General features: G+C 31.9%; 1 protein-coding gene across 5 annotated transcripts in view; it reads left to right on the top strand.

Annotated features, from left to right (window-relative positions):
- Positions 1-7,250: 7,250 nt before the first annotated feature.
- LOC143050581 (patched domain-containing protein 3-like) overlaps positions 7,251-25,803 on the top strand; it is a 47,915-nt gene continuing 29,362 nt past the window's right edge. For all 5 annotated transcript variants that reach the window (XM_076223834.1, XM_076223835.1, XM_076223836.1 and 2 more), the window contains exons 1-9: positions 7,251-7,599; positions 16,757-17,009; positions 17,290-17,360; positions 19,373-19,489; positions 20,433-20,556; positions 20,841-20,938; positions 23,316-23,436; positions 23,986-24,109; positions 24,502-24,674. In XM_076223834.1, the coding sequence (XP_076079949.1) occupies positions 7,451-7,599; positions 16,757-17,009; positions 17,290-17,360; positions 19,373-19,489; positions 20,433-20,556; positions 20,841-20,938; positions 23,316-23,436; positions 23,986-24,109; positions 24,502-24,674 (1,230 nt within the window). In that variant the 5' untranslated portion in view covers positions 7,251-7,450. The remainder of the gene's footprint in view (positions 7,600-16,756; positions 17,010-17,289; positions 17,361-19,372; positions 19,490-20,432; positions 20,557-20,840; positions 20,939-23,315; positions 23,437-23,985; positions 24,110-24,501; positions 24,675-25,803) is intronic.

The raw sequence follows: 25,803 nt of genomic DNA, 5'->3' as shown, positions 1-25,803 counted from the left end.
ATAACTATAAGATATCTTTGCAGCAAATAATAATTTTGTGATACTATCGTGAAATGGCGAACTTCTTAATATTAGGCTAGGAGAAAATAAATATATATCTGGGTTTGATCAAATGTTAGAATGAGAACAACAATGTAGCAGTTTTATTCAAACTTGAAACTTGTAAGTTGTAACACATTATACCTCCGTTTTAAGAAGAAAGAAGAATGTTTGAATTCAGTTTTAGTGTCACCAAAACAAAGCAACAACACATTTGAATCTGTATCATGCTGAAATAACATTTTCTTGTATACAATACTGATGTCTTTAACTTAATAAGAATAGATACTGATAAAACATAAGGCAAAATGAATTGAGTTGTCTCTCTTGTTTAAGACATTTGGAATCTATACACAGAAATTTGTATTGATAATTATTTATCATTGTACAACACAATGCTTATTGTTTTCACTTTATAAACTTGTGCTTACGTATTGAATAATTCAATAGACACACACAAAAAAAAAACCAATAGATTATCTAAAACATTTTGAGAATGCATCTATGCATGATGTAAAAAAAGATACAAGTAAAAACAAGCATACACTGTATGTGGTATCATGTGTGTTAATGTTAAAAACAAAAAGCAGAAATTCATAACTTTCTTTTCACTTTGAACTTGTAATTGACAATCATCATTTTACTATCATTAAAAGTGAAGTTTCTCAGACCATTTTCCACTACTTTGGATCAGGCAAGACATAATATTTTTCTATGACTTGTCTTGATTAATTGATCAATGAGCATCCGAAACAACACCCAAAAAATAAACAGACATGATCTAGGGGTCATCATGCTGTTTTTTCAAAAACATTCAATACTCATGGTATTCATGCTTTTATATCAAATTATTTAGACAACAGATTCTTTTATTCATATAACAAATTTCTTTGTTTTAAAAAAAATAAACTCAATTTTTGGCGGTTTCATGTAAGATGAGAAAAAAAAAGAAAATTTGATTTGCAGTCAGTCTATTTTTGAACATGAAATTGTAACTCGTGTAATTTTTGAGTTGTTATTTATCCATCAACAAAATCTTTCTAAACTTTGAAATATTGATACTAGGTATAGAAACGTAAACATTTCCTTTGATCTATTTTTATTGTTTGTTAATTAGTACTAGTAGCCATTAAAAACTGCCTGTTACTGGTATAACTGGTTGCAATATAACTTCTACCTCTTACTCGTAGAGACATGAAATGTGCACTTAATCTTGTTTTCATTGGTAGGAAATATTTAAATCCTTGTAATTTTCATCCTTTATAAAATGTGTGTGAACATAAAAACTTATCACAGAAATTTTATGTTTCTTTGTAAAAGTATGAAATTATAGATTCCTCTGTGTATGTTGATCATTATCTTAAAAAATGTTTCTAACCAAGTTACTCATAGACTACTTTGTCATTTTTATAATGGTTTCATTTTTCAATTAAGCAAGGTGCAATAATTTATTTCATAGTGCTCTCAGAATAATTATACAGATATTTGCCAAAGCTGTAAATGGATTTTTTATTGTTAGTGAATTTATTATATTTGCAGCAACATTATACATAGCTGTTGTTAAATAGAAGATTGCAGTTTCCTGATTTTGATTGATAATTATAATGCAGATTCAAGTTACAGAAGTAGATGAATACTTCTTGTGTATCAGTTTTTACATGTCAATGCATAACACTGTTAGTTCAACTTAATTATTTCAATTGATACAAAGAAATCAAAAATATTTTATAAAATTTGTTTAATCAAAAGTTCAAAACTAACATCAATGAAATTATTACTGAAATTTTATATATTAAAACATATAGCTTGCTAGAACAAGTTGGCTCACCTGATATAAAGGTTAAAGAGACACATTAACAGTTTGTGTCAATCATCGTAGTTCTGATGCCATATATTAACAGCTTCTTTCCAGAAAATAAGGCACCTTATACTGTAGCTGCCTTAAACATGATAAAATTGATGACAGGGATAAAAGTGCCATGTTGAACTTTTTTTTAAAGTTGTCATGTAACTAAAAAGCAGCTTAAAGTTAAATATTTGATCCTTAAAGAAGTGCATGCAACTTGAAACATGTGTGAAATGTATTCAGTCTTGATCCTAAACTTAAAATTTCTGTCACCTAAAATATTTTATTTAAACCAAAGGAAGAAAATTAAAACTTTTGCCGTCAAACCCATTTCACAGATTGATTATTATGAAATGCTTCCTTACTTTTGTGATTATTGTTCTTGATTGAAATCCAAGTTAGTTACTAATATCTGATATTATTTAAAATAGGAACCTATTGAAAATATCTAAAAAGTTTTTTGTCAATTTCACATAATTGACTCTCGTTGTAAGATTATGTGCCTTCATGCAATGTATTGTATCTAAAATTAGAAATGGTTTTCCTATGTGAAATATGTGACAGCAGCTTACTGTAAATTTAGAAATTATTGTGATGTTTTTATTATTGTTAAAGATGTGACAGGGTTATAATCACAATAATTTTAACTCACATTTTGAAATTTTTTATATGAAGTAAACAAGATCATTCTCATTATCGCAAAAATTAAATAAACATGAAAAATCGCAATAATGAATGTACGCAATAATTTCTGAATTTACAGTATTAAAAACATTTAAAATTTATTGTTGTAGTTCTATCCTATAAATGATAAGGACTGTTACCAGAAATTATAGATAGGATTCTTAGGCATGTTGTTAGAATTATTTTAGATGTAGGTTTATACTCATCACTTTTCTTCTTCTGAAATGTTTCATTTTGATTCTTATGTGAAATTCCAGCATTTCTTTCAATGTGAAATAAGTTGTTCATGGCAGCTAAGATGATTGGGTCACATACTTACAGCACAATGAATATTTAGGCAAGTGTTACTTACTGACTGAAAAGCTGTTGATGAAAATTTAAAAAAAAAATCATTTATATAGTTCTTTTGAATTTATTTATTCATTAAACCATATAGCAATTATGTTAATATAGTGTTCAAATGATTTTTACTTGTACAGAAAGTGTTATTAATGACACAAGTTTGAAAGTTTATTTTTGTATGTCAAATAATATATCCTACACTTTGTTATAATTCTGTGTTATCTTTTACATAATAAACATCTGTTGAGTAGGTTTGTTTACTCTTTTTTTCACTGTAGAATTCTTGTATTAGCTAAAACATGTTGTCTATTTTTTGTGTCATTTTGACATTTCTTGTGAGGTGAGAAAAAATATTCAATGGGCTGCATAATATTTCTTTAAAAAAACAAGGGATATTTTTAGAAGCAGTTGTGTTTCACCATAAGACATTAAACATTTATTGTAATTTGACATGTGGATAGGGAATACATAAAAGAAGAAGATGTGGTATGATTGCCAATGAGACAATTCTCCACAACAGACCAAATAACACAAAGTAATAACTATAGGTCACTGTACAGACTTCAACAATGAGCAAAGCCCATACCGCATAGTCAGCTATTAAAGACCCTGAAATGGCAAATGTAAAACAATTTAAACGAGAAAACTAACTGCCTAATTTATGTACTAAAAAAATAAATGAAAAACAACTATGTACAATGTAACTCATCAACAAACAACAACCACTGAATTACAGGCACATTCATACAGAATTAACTCATTAACAGGCTTAATTAATCAGATGGATACAAATAGAGATACATCCAACAAAAACACAGAGTGGACGTGGCCGGGTACTTGTATATCCCTCCAAAAAAGTCTAAAATAAACAGTTAACAATGCGTGTACTCAATTAAATATATCAGTTTTATGTATTTTAGTCTAGACACTATCTAATCAACTATAGAGATTACCTTCAAGGAAGTCTGACTCACATAAATATAAATACCAACCTCATGCAATTTGATTATTCTAGGTCTGTTTGATTTCATTGGTTGATTGGTAGTTGCTTTAAGCTGCATAAGAACAAAAAGGCTATATCAGGGTCATGATTTCATGATTTCATGTTATAGGTGAAAAAAAATAAGTTAAGTATCTTTTACTGTATAAGAATTATGTTTAGTGGAATGTATAAATCAACAAAATGGTTCACCTTAGTTTCCCTTTCATTGGTGACATTCTTTTCCTTTTTAAAAAAATGACTGAACACCACTAATACATGCTCAACCAATCTCTCAATTAAAGGTCACATGAAAACGGATTGAATAAGGTTGAATTATTTACTTGCAAGTCAGTAATTCATCACTGATGTTTCTTTCCTTATGTTGACAAATTTGGAGAAAATTGGCTTATAAAAAGGAATTATTATTTCTTGTTTGATTTAAAAAGTATACATAATAATAGAGGGTCTGTATTGGGCTTAATACAAAATAATGGATAAAACATGCCAAAAAATAAAGAATTAAAAATAACAGGGTGCTAACATAAATAAAGAAAGAGAGAGAGAAACAATAAAAAAAAAACTCATATAAATATAAGACACCCCTCTTGAGACTCTCATATTTAAGGGCTTTGTATTTAGGAGGATTCCAAATTCCTCCAAAATCTTTTTGGTGGATGCTGAATGGTATACAAGTCATCATTTTTAAATGGATTACCAGAAAATGCTGAAACATACCTGTCAGTGTGAAATGTTTGTTCCATACAAATAAAGAAATTAGATAAACATTTTTTTCTTTAAAAAGTTCCTTTTATACAATAGCGGCTTATTAAAATGGAAGAAATATTTTTTCAGTTTAAATTTTTTTACAGTATTTGATTGATGCTGATAGAACAATTGATACATAGAATATTTTAGCAGTGTTTATAACAAAGTTTCAACTGATAATCTTCTTCTCCATCACATTAAAAATATATGTGTTATTTTTATCATCCATTTATTGTGTACCTGATCAAAAGGATAATGCTTAGTAAAATGGCCAAACATTTTTCAGATTTGTCAGACAACGCACTTACCTCCTCTTTTCAGATACTTTGAATTACAATCAGTGGTGGTTGGATCCAGAACTTTTCATAAGAGGGGGGGGGGGGGGGGGGCACTGACTGACGGAAGGTGGGGGCCCACTCTAGTCATGCTTCAGTGATTCCCTATACAAAACAAACATCAGGGTAAAAGACTCCATACATCAAATTACCATCAGATCAGAAGGAGTAAAAAAGCTGCTACAGAGAGTAAACCCATCCAAAGCATCTGGTCCTGACAACATACCAAACAGAGTACTAAAACAATGCTCCGAACATCTGGCACCAATAATAACACTCATATTCCAGCTCTCACTAGACAGTGGTACACTACCAGAGGATTGGAGAAATGCAAACATCTCTAGCATATTTAAGAAAGGAGACCGACACGCGGCCGAAAACTACAGGCCAGTCTCATTGACATGAGTACCATGTAAACTTTTTGAGCACATCATATGCCGTCATATACTTAAACATCTGGAAAAGCATAATGTATTAACATCACTAAACCACGGCTTTAGATCTGGATATTCCTGTGAGACCCAACTTGCCATTACAATCCATGATATGCTACAATCCTACGATAAAGGAAACCCAAGTAGATATTGCGATTCTGGATTTTTCAAAAGCGTTCGACACAGTACCTCATGATAGACTCTTGCACAAAATAGACCAATATGGAATTAGAGGAAATATCCACAAATGGCTAACTTCATTCCTAACCGAAAGAAAAATGCGAGTACAACTTGATGGAGAAAACTCAAGAAATGCTTCAGTTGAATCCGGAGTCCCCCAAGGAACGGTACTAGGACCCATCCTCTTCCTGTGTCATATAAATGATCTCCCAGAAGCAGTAAACTCATCAGTACGACTATTTGCAGACGACTGTTTGCTCTACCGGGAAATCAAAACCCAAAATGACCATAACAAACTACAAGAGGATCTCAAATCACTAGAAAAATGGGCCAACGACTAGGGTATGCGCGTCAACGCCAAAAAATGTTATATGCTTAGCCTGAAAAGTAAAAGTCAGCGTTTTTACAACCTTAACAACCACACGCTTGAACAAGTGTCATCCAACCCATACCTAGGACTCCAAATACAAGAAGATCTTAAATGGAAAGAACAAATAACAAATACGTGTAACAAAGCCAGTTCTACCCTAGGCTTCCTTAGAAGGAACCTACAACACTGTCCTATGGAATGCCGTAAAACAGCATATATAGCTCTCATACGATCAATAATGGAGTATGGATCAATTATTTGGCACCCATATACCCAAAAAGACATTGACAAACTAGAATCCATACAAAAGAGAGGTGCTAGATTCATTACCAAAGACTACAAATCAAGAGAGGAAGGATGTATGACAAAAATGCTAAAAGAACTTCAGCTCCCGTCATCAATCAAGATGCCAACAACAACGACTGATCTTCTTTTTCAAAGTGGTTGAGGGGAAGATACCAGCGCTTCCTCTCGACGATTTAATCCAATTTCATAGACCAAAGAGACAAATCAAAGCAACAACATATAATAACTTTGTAACAAAAAACATTATAGACCACCAAGTCCGTAACAACAAACGTGCGGTCATAGTTCCAACCAGTAAGACAGAACAATACAAGAACTCTATTTTTGTGCGCAACTGCAATAAACTGGAACCATCTGGAAGACTCAGTAGTGTGCGCCACTACTACCGAGGAGTTTAAATCAGCACTCCTCAGCAAGCGCGACTAATTGTGCGCAGACCAACCCGTCACATAATAGCCGAAAGGAATCTGTGACGTACCCATCCTAATTACACAAGTGGGAAATACAGATACAGATACGGACAATGTATAATCAACCAAATTTTTAGCATGAAAGGGGGGGCTGCTTCACCCCCAGTTTGCAGTTTACATTGATTAATAAAAAACTAGTGTTTAGGATTGAAACTAACTTGTTTAACCTTATAAAGTATAGTAATATATTTATAGACCATTTATTATGATTTCATGTCCTCAATGATTAGATATGATCAGATATTGCTTTCTTATTTGCTCTTGTATTTATTCTAATGTAAGCTATCATTATAATACTTTGAAAACAATTGAAATGACTGAACAAGCAGCATTTTTTTTTTCATTCTTCAATGGCAATAAACAGTTATATGTTTTGGAGTGTTATACAGAGACTGGGGTTTAGGGAGTGGCAAAAACCAAAACGTAACCGTATCTATACCAGTTTTGTTTTGTATACTTCTATTTATTGGTTATATAACAAACTGGTACCTAGTTATTTCTTTACTGTTTCTGTTGATGCATACTGTGCATTGGAACCAGGATTTGGTTATTAACGGAAAGGTTTGTTTAAACGAAACGTGATCTGAAACGTGCATTTTAAATTTATAAGCTTTAGATAACCAAACAATAAAACTGGCATATATGCACCTACAGCTGTACAGTGAATACAAATAGTTTTCACTGAATTTTGAAGAAAATGGATGGGAAGAAAAACGGCGCAATCAACAGCACAAATGGTCATGTTTCAAATGGAGATATACATTCGTCCAAAGAGGAGCCTAAGCTATCATGTTTACAAAAAATAAGCCACAAGATTATTTCCGTTTTGGAAACAGCATTTTACAGGTATTTATTTTTAGGAATTCCCATGACACACAATAGTGTCAATGATAAATACACGTGTGTTTCTAAGGGAGCTACCATTTGATTTTTAGCCTCCGGACAATATATAGTCTAGTCAACAATACAACTACAATACTGGTATATCAGTAATGTACCAGTATTGCTGGTTTTTTTATAAAAAGTTACAATACTGGTACAAAATTTTTATACCAGTACTGTGGACAATACTGGTATACCAGTATTGCGATCACCAACTACAGGAGATCCCCTCCGATTTTTATGGGGGGGGGGGGGCAAGGATAAATACTAAAATTCATGAAGTAAATAATTACAGTTAATCTGTCAACTTTATTAACCAATCTAGGGGTCTTTAAATCTGCTCGATTATTTCAATCTTACAGTTATATATAACATTCAGGGATCTCCAGGACCTGTTTTAAGGGGGGGGGGGGGGGGGACATATTTTGTTAAAAATCCCAATCCTGATAAACAAGAAATACCCATTTATTTATTAAAGAGGTCCTCCACTATTTTAGGTAACGAATAGACACATCTGACACAACTTTTAAAGGAGGCTGTCCTGGTAAACTTTGAAAATTAAACCCTTTGAGTAATGTTGTTCTTAATTATTTGCTTTCAATTTGTGCATTTTGACCAAGTTGGGGTATTTGTTTTCTTCAAAATTGCAGAATGCCATAAATATTTTTATATGATATTGGATTATAGAGAAGAGTGTGTCTGGGAAATTATCTGTGTAGTAAGGCCAAGAAAAAAATATATGTGTTTCAGGTAACATCCCCTATAAAATTAAGATCGGTAGGAAAGCAAAATAGTTTTTTTTTCAAACGTTTTGACTGGTTCATATGGGAGAAAAATTCTGACTTTATAAGTGCTTGTCCACATAACATCCAAAAACCTTTTAAGAGTAGAGTTAGATTATAGGTACTTAAAATTAGGGTAGATATATATAGGGGTACCGGAAACACATGTGTTTTCTTTTAGGTCTTACATAATCTTACTCTTATTGAAAATATCCAAATCAAGTCTAACTTTTGGGAAGGGTTGTAAAGAGGCGTTATGTTCACAGAAAACGCGAAATACAATTCCAATTTTACGATGAACGAAAAATAAAAAAACTGCTTGCACGTTGCCGTTTTTACCAATTTCACAGTGAAGCACGAACTTTTTTCACGGAAGGTTGAAATTAAAAATGGCAAAACACGTTGCACGAAAAAAAACCTTTACCACCCTCTTTGAGTATACTGATCCTCTAAATCAGAGCGACACTAATACCAAGGAGCTTAGACATTTATCATGAATTTTGGTTAGCAAATCATTCGCGTACAGTGGATATTAAATATGGCACTGGCTACAGTTACTTTAAAAAAAAAACAAGCAGAAAATAACAATAAGATCTGGATCTACTCTGTTTCTAGATGCGATTCTGATTGAAGTATAATGAAAATGGCACTTTTATCTGTCAAAGGTACAGTTTTTTTGTCAATCCCGTTATATTTCAACATAAAAATCCCGATTTCCCATGGCTAAAAACGTGGGTTTCCCGTATCCCGATGTTTTTCTATCCCGAATTCCCAATCTTTAAACAAGGCAATCCCAATTTCCCGTTGCTAAAATTGGCCAATCCCGGCGTCCCGAAAATGGTCTCTCCCCCCTTTTTTATGATGATACAGGGGTCACCTTAAGAAAAAAGAAGTACCTGGCCCAAAGGGCCAAATTTTTTTTTGATCAGCTGGCCCACTCAAAATCTTACTGGCCCGAGAAATGTCGGTCCACGAAGTGGGCTGATGCGGTAGGGGGGGGTTTGGGGGGGTTTGCCCCTCCAAGAAAATTTTATTATTATTGGCACAAAATCCTGCAATCTGAGAGCTTTTGATGCATTATTTAACTCCCTTTTTCTTTTTGATTTTTCATATTCTTTTCCTTTTTGGTTGCTATCGGTTTCAGCTTTTCTTTTTTGGGGGTAGTTCTTTAGGAAACGTTCCATATCATCAATTTATTTAATTTAACTGGGGGCTGCCATTTTTAACTCGACAAATCCCGAATAACGAATCTCGTGCATTTCCGGAGAACCTCGGAATTGTCGATTTTTACCGAGTAATTTGATTGGCCGGCTATTATTACCAGTTGATTTCAATAACACGGAAGTATATGCAATCTTCCGCGTGGTAGAAAATGAAAGTTGCTGGCCCAAGTGACCCGAGAATATTGACTGGCCCGTCGGGCCGTTCTTTGTTAAGTTTGACTGGCCCGACAGTAAATTTACTAGCCACGGGCCAGCAGTTACGTCGACCCCTGTGATACCATGATACCATCTTTAGAATATCTTCAGCAACCATCAAAAGAATCCCGCCATCATTAAATTTTCTTCCCCCATTGTCCATATTGTCAAATGGGGTTTTCGTTTCTCTGGCAGCCACCATTTTTTGTTGGCAACAATAATCAATTCGCCATTTCAGAATCTAATTCACATTTTGTGCCTTATATGATTCTGGGTACTATTTTCAAAAGCGTACACCAAAACGTTGATTGGTTTAAAATGTTTCAAACAATGGAAATCCATCCAATGACGTTATATATTATTTTTATTTTGGTGTATGAACAATGAGATTACCCAGAGTCTTCCAGATTTTGAAAAGGAGAATAAAGTAAAACCCTTTAGGCCTTTTGTAATACACAAAATGTACATCTTATCGCTATTTGTCCGCCATTACTGTTCCCGTTTCCTTAAAATTTTGACATCATAATACAAAAGATATGCCGCCACAAATGAAAAGTGATTGTTGTATGATGTCAAAAGTTCAAGCGGTACAGATTCTCGTGTCAGTCGGAATAGTGATAAGGTGTATACCGGTAATCCAAATTTAAAGGGCCCTCCGAATAACAGTGTTAAAGTCCTGAGGGATATCCTGCTAAAGACCATTAATCACTTCTACAGGAAAATGGACACATCTGACAGGAGAACTCTTGATCAAGATAGATGATTGATTGCTTTATCTAATAACTTTTCAGCAAATTCTAATGGAAATTTAGATTAATTTATTTTAAGAAAATGAATGTTTAATCCAAACATTTCCAAAGAAAAAAGCTTTTATGTTGACTTACGTAATCAACATCCCCCTTTTCAAACAAGTTCAAATTAAAAACTAAAAACTGATCATAATTTCATGCCAAATTTATACATGAGTACTGCAATTATCGATAATATTTAATCACTTTAAAAGTTTAAAAGTAAATACATACATGTAAATAAAAACTGCAATTGATAAAATATTAAGCTGAGGAAATTTCTTATCGTAATTCTGAAATTTAGTTCGTTTTGTTTATAATTAGATTGATACATCAGGTCTTCCATTAAAACTTTTTAAGAGGGGGGATAGGACCTTTATCAGGACTCTGGGATTGTGTGTTTTATGTGCTGACATGAATTATCATTGATATGGTTATATTTATAAATTCACTGTTTACAAAATTTAGAATTTTTGAAAAACTAAGGCTTTTCTACCTCAGGTATAGATAACCTTAGCTGTATTTGGCATAACTTTTAAGAATTTTGGTCCTTAATGCTCTTCAACCTTGTACTTTATTTGACCTTTTTAACTTTTTTGGATTCGAGCGTCACTGATGAGTCTTTTGTAGACGAAACGCGCGTCTGGCGTATATACAAAATTTAGTCCTGGTATCTATGATGAGTTTATTAAGCTTGGGATATGGGATTGACCCTTTCAGGATCTGGGAATTTTTTCTTCGAATTATGGGATGTTGGGTAAATTTAAATCCGAAATTTGGGACCTCTGGATTTTATGTTTTTAAGCCCAGGATTTTGGGATCAGGATCCCTCCTACCCTCCTGCCCCCTTTTAAGTTGTAAATGTTTGCCCTCCAAATATTTCCCTAAGCGTTTCAAAAAAAGGTAAAAAACTTCTTTTTCTTGATGCTGCAAATCAATGATACCTGTTCATGACTTCTGAATTTGACAGTTGAAAAAATATCCAACCGATTTATAAGTCATACAATTACCAATATAGATAGATAACTAAGTGGGAACTGGAATGACAGCTTATGGTCGGTGTTGACAAAGGGGAGCAATGCAGGCTTGGCATTGGAATTGTTACAAATGACAATTACTGAAATATTTGTTATTCTATATGACAGTGAGGGATATGACTCTTTAGGGTAATTACAGAAAATATCTTGCATGTGTGATTACAGGTACTTCCATGAGTTTAATCCTGAAATTCACTAAATCTGTAGTACTGTGGATTCATTATTTTTCTATACCAATTTACGTGTATTTCAATTTCCGAAATTAAATGAAATTAAATGATTAAATTAATTAATTAAGTTATGTTCAAAGAATGACAAACTCTGTAAGAATGTATTCAGGTTTTGGCAAAACCACAATATTTAAATATCCAGGAACATGCAAATTTTCAATATTCCATGGAAATTGGTACCCACGAATATAAATGAAGCCACAGTAAACATGTCTTTGTTATTTGTAAAATAAATCACAAATCTTTTGAATTTTAGCTTAGTGGGCTCTAGTGAACTCTTGATACTTTGTGCAGAAACTAAATGCATAGCCTTGGTAACTAATTTTTTGTTAAATTAAATTAATACATTTTTCATTAACCATGGTAAATCAATGAGACAAGGCTTTTAAGGGATAAACTTAGCCATGTTAGCTGTAATAACAAAACTTGGGAATTACTGGGAAGCTTGCACAGAACCTCATTACATGTTCTGATCATTATTTTTTTACAATGAATAATAATACATTGTAATTAAGCATAATTTATGTCTGAGCAAATGTTTGGAGTGTAGAGAAGCTGTATTAACACCCTTTTTCTGTAATAACATAGGTCATGTAGGTGTAACCTGTGCATTATTGGCAACTATGGTTTACAAAAAGACAATAGTAATATCTATGAACTTGTATACAGTTTTAACAAAACTAATCATTAATGATGTACAAATGTATATTGTCCCTTTGAAACATGTAATATATGTTATCACAGTTCTTTGATTTTTTAGTCCACAATAACAAATGTATGTTATTTTTCGCTAATAACCCTATTCATATAGAGTTATATTCTTGATTGTAAAAAAGATTGAATATAATTAGCCATATATCAGCCTGTTCAGCATTCCTTACATGGAAATGAAGGAATTAAATACTTTCGATCTGGTCACACTATAGACGTAGGGTTTTGTCATGGGTAAAGTTTCTCCATCATTAATTTTCATCCACTGATCATGAGATCCCTGACATTACAAAACTAGACATTTATGGTTCAGTAGACTTAAAATAGAAATTTCAACATTAATATTACCCATATTATTTTTTTATTGAGAACAAAAATATAACTCTTGGCTAAATTTTGAAAGCCTATCAACACATCATAATTATTTGGACTAGTAAGATTCAAATATATATCTGAGACAAATATGTATAATATCAAACAGATATCTAGGAGAAACGTGCCTTCTTTAACTTTAGTCCAAACCCATATGAATGTAGTATGCTTGCCACTTGCCAATAAATGATAGAATTAACATTCAAAGGGGATATTTATGTTATATTATGCTTTTTGTATAGCAAGAAGAAAAGAAGGTCCAAACCATCGCCATTTGACCATTGATTTGGAAGATGTCCTTTCTTATCTGAATGTGAGCATCATGTCACACAAGACCAACCCCTTACATGAACAACAGTTGTATTGAATTTAATTTTGATTTGTCTAAAACTGGTTATAAAATTAGTATTACAAGAATAAGGACATTATAAAGCAATGATGTCATGTCCCCACACTGGTATATATATATATTTATATATACAATGTATACGTAACTTCTAACATGTCAGTAAATTCTGTAAATTGTATTTTTTCCTATCTAAACATGCTAAAATTAAAGATTTTTTACAAAATATTTTACAAATGAAAAAATATTTGTCTGAAAATATCAACATGTAGTTGTTTTTATGCAACACTCCCATTATTGAATAAGTTAATAGTAGAGCTAAGATATATACATTGTATACTAAACTATCCTCTATCCTACATGTCCTAAACCCATGAAACCTGACCCTTATCCCAACCTAGAACAACATCTAACCATAACCATTAATGAAAGCTAACCCTAGTGAAAAAGACAGAAATTCAGAGAATACCAGCATATAGCATGTATTGTAAAATATTTAGTTGTAATGATTAAATAACTTGAAGGGTATGTCTGTAGAGTAGTAAATGCATAATATGTAATTTTATAGATAGGAAAAAAAACTCCTTTAACAAAACTAACAAGCTTGTACTGTAAGCACATGTTGCCCTTTAATAATTTGTTTCAATTTCCAAGTTTATTGCCAAGGGTTTTTCAACATGTTCTGGACAATGAAATTGTTTTATGGTAGTTAGTCATAATATGTGTAAATTGTAAGCCATAATCCATAAAAATAAATAAATTGAAGAGCTAAAATTTACATGTACATATCATTGTAAGGTTCATGGTCAGTATATTTGTAATCCAGCTTTGCTTAAGTAAACATATAAAATGAAATAACCTATTAAATGCAATGAGCACCATTTTAAAAGTCAACAGGTTATGTGTTTATAGAATGTCTGTTGTACAGTTATTACATTTAGACAGTATCTTGGGGAAAAACAAAAAGTATATTGGTTCTTAAAGTACTATGTTATTATTTATTATTTGGTTTATGAACATTATTTACCAGTTACAGTACAGGGTTCTTCTCTGTATCATGTTTTTTTGTAAGAGAATCTACAGACTCACCATTTTCATTGCTTGTGTCAATGCCAACATTGTGAAGAAAAAAATGCCTTAATTTATCATTTACAATTTTTTGTAAGCCTTCACAACAAAGTAAAATAAGAAGATGAAAACAAGTTACTTTTAAAAAAATAATTCTCAACTATTGAACATGATGAAATGAAGATAACTGGACTCAGCTGGCTGCTGGTAACTTTTGCTGCATCTTTTTAATCACTAGTACTAGTTTAGAAAATGTTTCATGGACTGGCCTTAGTAAGAACTCTGTCAGTACATGAAGACTAAAATACTCAAATACTTTGTCAATGATTAATGAAATGCTGATTAACTGACTGCAGAGATTCAATCTTATTTCTTGGCCTGTACCAAGGAAATAGGTTTATCTTAAACCATTTAAGCAACTATAAACAGTGATGTTTGAATGGTCTAAGCACTTTGTTAAACCCCTACAGACCTAAAAATTTAAAGACCTTAAAAAGTTTGAAAGATTGATGACTTATCTACATGTATGCAGTTGCCAATCACATGTGAATTCATCAAAATAAGTGGCATTGATATCAACTTGAAAAACTATATAATCATGATAGTACATTTGTACTTAAGTTAGTACAAAATTAAATGCCAAATGTTTTAAATATAAATGGAACACATATATAACTAAGTTAAAAATAGTTTTAAGGATTAACCAGAGCATAAACATGATAAACTGAATAGTTTATTATTTTATTAAAACGTGAAGTTTTGATTCAATCATAAAGGTATTAAAATAGATTATAGTCATTACCAACAACAGAAGTCATTTGCAAAAACTGCAGGCGTTGGGTATATAGTGTACCCTACATTTCAATACTGTCAATTGCAACTTATGGCATTTTCTTTTCATTATCACTAGTAATCTTGAAATACATTCTGATTAAATTAATGTGTCACCAAGGTCCACTCCAGAGCACTGTTAGATAAGGGGGAGCTAACTCGTATGTGCTGGAACCAAGGGACAGGGGGTCAGTCTATTGCTAGACTTAATGTTCTGATAGGCATAGCTAAAACGCAAGGAAGGTTTTCATAATTTAATTACTATAACAATTTAGACAAATGATGATAGCAAATCAATTAGTAAACAATTCCGAATAATAATAATGTAATTAAAATATAAAGTATCAAATCTAATTATCAAATACAAAGTAAAGTTATTTCTCCTTAAAATGTAAAATATAAAATAAATGCCAAAACTACTAAAACATAAAATGTACTTAATCTCAATTTCAAAATATAAAAGTCTCAAAATAAAAGTTGCTCAAAAGCATTTTCTAAAGTTAAATTTATGAGTCAGAGATTAATTTTGTCTCAACACTACAAACCCAACTGGTAGAACTTTTCTTTCTAAAGATAAAACATGATTTTATACAAAATCATACATTTATAAATTTAAGCCAAATAACACACCATGACAAATGTCTAAACTAGCAAGTGGTCATGATGGTAAAGCTTCTTTTCTGTTTAAATTTTTATATTTTAAAGGTATTGGACTTTATTTTGTGAAATTATTGAGTTTTCTCCTACAAATGTGATCTAAGTTAATTAGATTTTACTACCCTTAAAAGCTGCTTTCTGTTTGATAACTTGATATTATTCAGATTTGTTGTTCTTTTAAAAAATGTATATTATGAACATTATTGGGGATGAAGTGAATCATTTATTTACAGCACATCTAATCATCGTAAAGACTCTCCAACATTTCATACATGTATATATATATATTTATTGTTATACAAGAAGTGGTTAACATTGTAACCATTACATGTACAGATGATAGGACTCCCACTTTTGGACAAAAGTGAGTCCTATCATTTCAACTAAAATCAATATTTTTCAAAAAATATCACCCAGTAACTACATGACTGATTTATATCAAATAAATACCATAAGATGTAGAAATGTTTAAAGTTTTATTGTTTATTTGGCCATGATATTATTCATGTTTATTTTAATTTTCTGATGTGGTGAACACAAAGAAAATTAAAAAAAATCTTGAAAAGTTTGCAATGTATTCTAACCAAATTAAAATCCTAAAATATAGCATTAGTGTTGAACCCATCAGATAATGAAAACAAACCTCACAAAATTTATGGCCAAATAAATTATTAAACCAGGAACTTCAGACATTTCTGTATCTTATATATATGGTATCTATTTTATAAAAATCACTCATAAAGTTTTCTGGTAATAATTAGTGAAATGATGGGACTTTTTATGACTGACTTTTGTCCTATGACTGTATGTTGTTTGATTGAATAAGTTGTCATGTTTGTAGCCAATGAAAATTATGTTAATTATCATAATTACTATTTCAGACTAGGAAGATTAATAGGTACTTATCCATGGAGGGTTATGTTAATCTCAACAATTGTGACTGGAATTATTTGTATAGCTGCTCCATTTACCTTTACTGAGTCTGCAGATGGAGATGACACACTCTGGGTTCCTGTCAATGCTAAAGTTCTGGATTATAAATCATGGGTAGAATCAGTATTTCCATCAACCGTTAGATTTGGTACCATGATATTTGTTAGTGACAATGTACTGACACCTACAGTACTATCTGCAGTAAGTTTATTTAAGTAGTACGTTTGTGCCTGTCTTTTCTCAGCCTACTTATATTGTTTGCAGATTTCAATCTTAATAACAATGCTTGAGCAAACATTTATACAAACAAAGCAAGCAAGGCATTCAAACTCTTACTCTGTATGCATTAGAAAGTTGACTGTAATGCTATATTGACTCATTTAATTTAGTATGTTAAGTTTGAACAAAAACATTATTAATGATGATGTAGGATGTATATAGTACATGTACCTTCTAAACTTAAAGTATTATTAAATTACAGATGTGGACTATATACAATAGCAGTATAAGCTTGACGACAGGAACAAACAACTTTTCAACACTCTGTATACAGTAAGTTGTGCATGTTTCTTTATTATGATAATTTGCAATATAAATTTGTTACTATAAGTTCATATGTTGAAAGAACAGGTTAACATTAATTTCGGGCATGATCCACTTTTTAGTTAAATCTGACTCTATTTTATTAAGCTCATCAATGTTATATATGGTTTTGTTTATCAAATGACAGAACATCATCTTATTTTTATACGCCCGTCAAAATTTTGACGGGACGTATTATGGTATACAAATGTCCGGTGTCCGTCCGTCTGTCTGTCTGTCTGTCTGTCCGTCTGTCCGTCTGTCCGTCTGTCCGGCGTAAACATGTCGCACCGTAACTTGAGAACGACTTATCCAAATTTCATGAAACTTAATACAGTTGTTTCTTATGATGGTCAAATGATCTGTATACTTTTTGGTGAAAATAAGATTTAAACTTTTTGAGTTACGGCACTTTATAACTAAAACAGGGGTGTGTTTTTTTCACATGTCGCACTGTATCTCAAAAACGATTCTTGATTATGACTTAAAACTTTAAACACTTCTTAGTTATATTAATCTCAATATCTGTATACTTTTTGGTGATGATTCAAAATTTCATTTTTGAGTTATTGAGTATTTTGTAAAAAAGGGGGAGGGTTTTTTTACATGTCGCGCCATATCTCAAAAACTATTTATGATTATTGCTTAAAACTTTACACATGTCTTTGTTATATTAATCTCAATATCTGTATACTTTTTGGTGATGATTCAAAATTTCATTTTTGAGTTATTAGTATTTTGTAAAAAAGGGGGAGGTTTTTTTTTACATGTTGTGCCGTATCTCAAAAACGATTTATGATTATTGCTTAAAACTTTACACACTTTGTTCTATTAATCTAAAGATCTGTATACTTTTTGGTTTTGATTCAAAATTTTATTTTGGTAATATTTAGTTTTTGTAAAAAAAAACAGGGTGGGGGGTTTCACATGTCCCGCCGTGTCTCTAAAACAATATATGGTTATTGCTTAAAACTTTCTCATAAACTATTGATGATTATTGCATAAGACTTCCACATAAGACGTCGGGCGTATCATGCGCTCATGGCGCAGCTGTTTATTATCTCACCTGGCCTGACCAAGTGCTACTTCTTTGAAACCGATTCATCATCCAAAATCATTATTTTGGTAACTGTTATGATTTTTATCTATTTTTACATGGTTTCCAAAACCAAAGTTGCTATACATGTATAGAGTCAGGTGAGTGACACATGCTCTTCAGAGCCTCTCGTTAATTTTATTGCCTGTGAAAGTGTGTTACTATAACTGACAATAGTTTCACTTTTCATTGTGCATGAAATCATTTAACATTTTACAATTAAGTGTCTTATCTGGTAAAGACAATTTCATGCAGGAGTTTAACATAGTAAATATAGCACATGTTTGACAAGTGAAAAATTACTTTTTTTTCATGGTTGATTTTATAAGTTATATGGTTTGTTACTGACCCCCTACGGATCCATAGAGGGTTAGTAAAATCCATAGGGGGTGAGGCCGGTCACCATGTGACGGATTTAAGAGGGGCAAATGTTGCTGAATGGAATTAATTTGCTCAACTAAGTTCAGAAGGCTTGTACAGAGTGTGAGACACTGTTTTATGGAACTGTACCAGAAGAGAGATGATTATACATGCTATTGACTCAAATATTGACATTAAATTTGCCGAACATACCAAAGATTATTTGTAGAGACTTTTAATGATATTGGGTGATTCATTGTTGTAAAAAAATAAAATCATAGTGAAACTTAAATTCCGTTTCTGATTTGTGTAATTTTCACTATTTTTATGAACGCAAAATTTAAATGCATTGAACCTGCATAAGTGACTAAACTTAAGTTTATGGTTTGTTTATGGTATATGTTAGCAATATTGCTATATGAATATTTTCTATTTTTGAGGATAATCTGATATTTTTAAATGAAAAAAAAATCGATGCAATAGAAATAGGTGGTGCTTAACTTTTGGTGGACTGTATATTATTCAGATCAGGGTCAAACTGTTTGGTGAACAGTATATTAGAGTTGTGGAGTTACGATGAGACGACCATAAAAGCTGCATCTCAAGCTGACATTAAAACAAAAATTAATACTGCAACTACCAGGTAATATTTATTAACTATTTAAAAGATTTTAATATTTCTTTCTCTCATAAAGTTTTGAATATTTTACATAACAAATATATCCCATATTTGCTTATCATGATTTGAAAGAAATTTTTATGCCCCACCTACGATAGTAGAGGGGCATTATGTTTTCTGGTCTGTGGCTTCGTTCGTCCGTCTGTGTGTCCGTTCAGGATAAAGTTATTGGTCAAGGTGGTTTTTGATGAAGCTGAAGTCCAATCAACTTGAAACTTAGTAGACTTGTTGCTTATGATATGATCTTTCTAATTTTAAAGCCAAATTATACTTTTGACATCAATTTCACTTTCCACTGAACATAGAAAATGAAAGTGGGAGTTTCAGGTTAAAGTTTTTGGTGAAGCTGAAGTCCAATCAACTTGAAACTTAGTAAACTTGTTGCTTATGATATAATCTTTTTAATTTTGAAGCCAAATTAGACTTTTTACCCCAATTTCACGGTCCACTAAACATAGAAAATGAAAGTGGGAGTTTCAGGTTAAAGTTTTTGGTCAAGGTAGTTTTTGATAAAATTGAAGTCCAATCAACTTGAAACTTAGTACATATGTTCCCTATAGTATAATCTTTCTAATTTTAATACCAAATTAGATTATTACCCAATTTCACGGTCCATGGAACATGGAAAAGGATAGTGCGAGTGGGGCATCCGTGTACTTTGGACACATTCTTGTTACATAATGTTTTGTGCCTTGAAACCCAAACCCCTTTTGATAAAAAAAAAAAAAGCCCAAGGTTTTCCTTATTGATAAATAAGCTACTTTAATAATAACTAAATAATGCTTCTTTTTAATCTCATAAAATTTCCAAACCATAACATAACAACTATGTAAATATAAATAAATAAAAATTTACCCCCCTCTTGTGAAGCTGTTGATTTATTTTGACATATGTTTTGTGTTTTCAGTCCAATGTATTTCAACAGCTATGATGCGACAACAGTACTTGGTGGTAAGGTGTATGATGGGAGTGGTTACATAGACTCGGCAACAGCTACAAAGATGACTTGGTTCATTCAGGGAGATGATGCTGTATGTTAACTAACAGGACTTACTGACCATATTTCCGTCATATTATTTTTTCACACATGATCAATGCTTAAATCATTTAAGTAGCAAGAATTCATTTTTACAGCTAAAGAAAATTTCAAGTGGAATATGTATATAAATTCTATCTCAATACTGTACTGCTTACAATATTCATATACACTAAATAATTCAATTCTAAAAAAAATAATGCAATACTATATAACCTTTTTAATGCAACAATGCTTATTGTAACACTCTGACATAAACATGATGAATATTTCAAACAGGTCAAGGATCAAGCAGAAGCCTGGGAGCAACAACTTATTGATTTAGGACAAAAAGGCCATTCAGACATCAGTACTACATATGTGTTTGCTATAAGAAGGTAAGTGTCTAGATACAGCTAAGTTGACAATCATAGAAAAGTAAAAAGAAAAATTATTGGGGTACATTATTGTTATCATTTTATATTGCCATGTTTTTGGGATACGATTGCTTTCAAGCAATCTGTAGACTTTTACCGTTAACTCAGGGCTCACTCCCTCACGTCAACCGTTTTATTCTAAACATTCAGCAACATCTCAGATTCTTATGATTGTCTTGCTTTAAAAGGTAAAAACAAGCAAAAGGATTGAACATAAACAACTTTCCTGTAATGTTCTTCTCATAATCTTCATGTTTGATTTTTCCCTTGACTTATATGCGTGTTTTTAACAACACGGAAAGTCAGAATTAAGCAGTATTTATATTCAGTGTTTTTATAAATTTAGAAACACGTCAGAGGGAATTCCCCAGTTTTGATAAATGCGAGAGTTCTTTGAATTCCGATAATTCTATTTCTGTCATATAAGAACTGAAGTGGAGTTTTCTATATATATATTTTTACCGTTATGAAACTGATACTGACTGTACTCTCATAAAGAAATTGAGACTCGTTCATCATATCATAATTATTGTTCCAAAATCGCAAGTCGAGGGTTTGTTTATGTATTAATGCGCATGCGTATAGTTTTATTGATTTCAAGGGGTATCAGATTTGGTGGTTGTTCTGGATTCCCCGCTTATTAATTAATTTGAAACTCATTGGATTCTTTCTATGACTGCCTGCTATTGAGGGTTTGATATTGTTGTTGCATAATTTAAAATCATATGCATCATTTAAATTAAAATCAATGAAGTTTTACCTATAACACCCCTTTAGCCGAAATAGAGTCTTCCATATTATCGTTTCGAGTTGTCTCCCTTTCAGAAGTATTTCCCGTCAAAATCGTCAAGAAAAAAATAACTCGTTAGATGTCGATAAACGTCGTATTATATTAAGAACGATCTCAATTTAAACAGAGGAGTGTGTACGGAAAATTCGGCATCCAATAATATTTGATACAATATATGGGACTGGGAAAAGGGGTTCCTCCAAGAATTAACGGTGATAAGATACGAAGTGAATAGTCCGAGATTACTGGGTACAAGTCAAATCGGCACCTGGTCAAATCGGCACCCATAGAAAAAGTCAAATCGGCACCTATTTAAAATTCAATTCGGCATCCAATAATATTTGATATAATATATGGGACTGGGACTATTTAAGTTTGTAATTTAAGTATACTAGCATAAAAGTCCCCCACGGTCCCAGCTTGTCTGGCAAATCAGCCGTCGGACATCAGAGTAATCTCGGACTATGAAGTGAAATACCTTCTCTCTCTCTCTCAGTGACTGCTGGGGAAAGTAAACTTGGAATTGATAGTACACAAATAAAACACAATAAGTACATTGCTCGTACACTTGTATCTGGGATTGGCTATTTTTAAAGTTGAGTGACTATTCAGATTTATATTACCTTTGCATGTGCAGTTGAATTAGTTTCGAAGTAAGGCGTCAAAGAAAAAAAAATATAATAGCCTTTCAAGACGTCATAATTATTTGGACTATCAAGGCCAGGGCTGCCAAAAATGCGTGAGACTCACGCATGTTCATGCTTTTTTGTGGCACTATCCTTGGATCTATTTTTTTCCTCTTTGATCTTTTCTATTTTGGCCAAATCTCACGAATTTGCTTAATGAAAAGTTGGCAGAACTGCTATACATGTGGCAATGAAAACTATATGGCAATCGTATCCCTCAGAGCATTCTGCTCTTTGATTATACATTTTTACTCATCCTGAACATGCATGAAATATTTGCCACTGGACATTAAGCAACCAACATTCTTTTTATAATCTCTAGTAATGAGAGCTACCGGTATATTGTAATGGCCTTGATCATTTTGTCCATGTGTTGAGCCACCAAATATTTGAAACACAATTTTCTCAGGAACTGCTGAATAGAATGACTTCATATTTGATTTATCCAATTCATTCAATGGGATTTGATTAATTTGTCCAGATTTTGGATACACATTGTTATTTCATGACCAAAGTAAAAAAATGCAAGGTGTATTGACACTAAATTGTATAATCATTGAACAAAGGTTGCTTAAGATCACTTTTATCACCAACTTATTCATGTCAGAGAAAAGAAATTGTTAAAAAAACTTTAATTTGGCAGAAAGTAAAACCAAATTTGGTTAAAAAATGTGGGTAAAAAAAATAAAAAATAATCAGTTATTTTAAATGATACACTAATTCAGTGATAAAGTGGTTGGTGTTACTGAAAGAGACAATGGTGGTTAATGTGCAGAATATTTTGTATTCTTTAGCTTTAATGATGAAGTTTGAGGGGCTATTTTTGGAGACAATTCTTTCATGTTTTTTCTGTCTTTTTCAGTTTCAGCGATGAAGCTGGGGGTGCCATTCGAGGAGACATTGCTTTTCTGTCAGCAGGATATGTTATTGTTATTGTGTATATTACCATAATGTTGGGTAAATTCAACTGTCTTGAACAAAGGGTAAGAAAAAACATTAATTTATATCAGTATTCAAATAATCTTATTTTTGTAAAAATTTTAAACAAACAAACAAGGACATTTGAATTCATGTATAAAAGTGCTATGTCAATAACTACTTATTAGTGAAACCTGTCTAAACTTCAAACTTATTTGGATGTCCATCACAGTTTGTCAAAATTTCAGATACTTTCATCATGAAATGTTATTTTAATTTTGAGCATACATCTTATTGCCGATTTTTCATGTTCTTTACAGACAAAAAGACAACAATTCTTATTTCTTACTGAGAATATTTTGCAAAATAAATCATTTATATATTAAACAATGTCAGAGGTATATTTTACATTGATATAAACATACAGCATAACTAAGTTAATAGTTCTTTGAATCTGGTCAGTTTTGTTTTTATATTTTATGAAGAGCTATTTAAAAATATGTTCTCTGTTAAAATAATCCTGCTACTTCTGTCATAGAATATGATGACATGATATGTAGCTCTCTTCTTTAGGGACACCAGGTAATCTTTTGAATATTGTATTATGTTTACAGTTTGGTCTTGCTATAGCTGGTGTGGTTGTTGTTGGTATGTCTATTGGAATCTGTTTTAGTCTGGCCTCATTGTGTGGATTTGAGTATGGACCATTACATTCAGTTTTACCATTCCTTTTATTAGGTAAGTTTAGCTATAGACTGCCTTATGTTTTGTCTTCAACATACAGTTCTAAAACCAGATGTGCTTAATATATATGTATTATTATCTATAGTGTATAACAAAAAATCCTTTCTTTTATGACAATATTTTATACTTCAATTCAAAGGTATTGAAGAAATATTGTTCCATTTAAACTGAAGACAACTTTAACAAAATCCACAGCTTAAAACAGGCACATGAAAAAAAAAACTGTAAATCAATGAAAAGCTGGAAATGCTGTAATAGTTTAAACCCATCCAAGATTATGATACCATGATGTATAGGTACAAGAAAATTATTTCTCAATTGCATTAATTATACAACCAGTTTATAATTTCCACAAATAATTCACATTTATCTTTTTTCATTGTTAGGTATTGGTGTTGATGACATGTTTGTGATAGTTGGAGCATTAAAAAATCTATCTGATGAACAACAAAAGTTACCCCTGAATGAGAGAATTGGAAAAGCTCTTAGACATTCTGGTGCTTCTATAACAGTAACATCACTGACTGATATCATGGCTTTCTTTATTGGAGCTACAACAGTAAGTCTTACAAGTAAAGGAATAGGAAAGTCTAGATTTGGTCCTGAAAACCTGGGTTATTGGTATTTCATATATATAAACCAACATTTACAATCTATATTTATTTGTATTTAAACAAACAAGACATGATTTTGTTTACAGTGTTGACAACTTCATGTATGGTGTGGGCTTTGCTCATTGTTGAAGGCCGTACCGTGATCTAAAGTTGTTAATGTCTGTGTCATTTTTGTCTCTTGTGGATAGTTGTCTCATTGGCAATCATACCACATCTTCTTTTTTATGTTTAGCATTTTTTTCTTTTTAATGCTTTAGAAGGTCTATTTCCTTCTGTATAAAAAAATAAGCCACAACCTTACAAATAAAATGAATGTCATAATTAAATTGTATATGAATAAGACACATCTGAACAAAGAAGTATGGTGAACAATGCATGAAGCTAATTTCTTTTGAAGCTTTAAAACAATAATTCAGGAAAAAAATGACTCCATTGTTGTAATGGGTCATAACTGACATCATGGCTTTGTAAACAAAACTGTTACAACAATGTCCTTGATAGTACATTACCATAACTCAATGACAAAATACAATCTGACCAGCGGTTGGAGAAAAATATTTGTCCTGATTACTATATTACAGCTACATATAAAAGATATACATAACAAAAAAACCAGACTTCATGTAAATTCTAAAAGGTGGAAATTCATAAAAAGTGATAAAATCAAACTTCAGACTTTATCAACCTACGGAATGAATGGAAAATAACTGTCATGTTCCTGACTTGGTACGGGCACCTTTCATCAGACTTTATCAACCTATGGAATGAATGGAAAATAACTGTCATGTTCCTGATTTGGTACGGGCACCTTTCATCAGACTTTATCAACCTAAGGAATGAATGGAAAATAACTGTCATGTTCCTGACTTGGTACTGGCACCTTTCATCAGACTTTATCAACCTAAGGAATGAATGGAAAATAACTGTCATGTTCCTGACTTGGTACAGGCACCTTTCATCAGACTTTATCAACCTAAGGAATGAATGGAAAACAACTGTCATGTTCCTGACTTGGTACGGGCACCTTTCATCAGACTTTATCAACCTAAGGAATGAATGGAAAATAACTGTCAT

This window comes from Mytilus galloprovincialis, chromosome 1, assembly GCF_965363235.1.
Source record: "Mytilus galloprovincialis chromosome 1, xbMytGall1.hap1.1, whole genome shotgun sequence".
In the NCBI taxonomy this organism is placed as follows: domain Eukaryota; kingdom Metazoa; phylum Mollusca; class Bivalvia; order Mytilida; family Mytilidae; genus Mytilus; species Mytilus galloprovincialis.
This window is presented reverse-complemented; position numbering and strand designations above follow the sequence as displayed.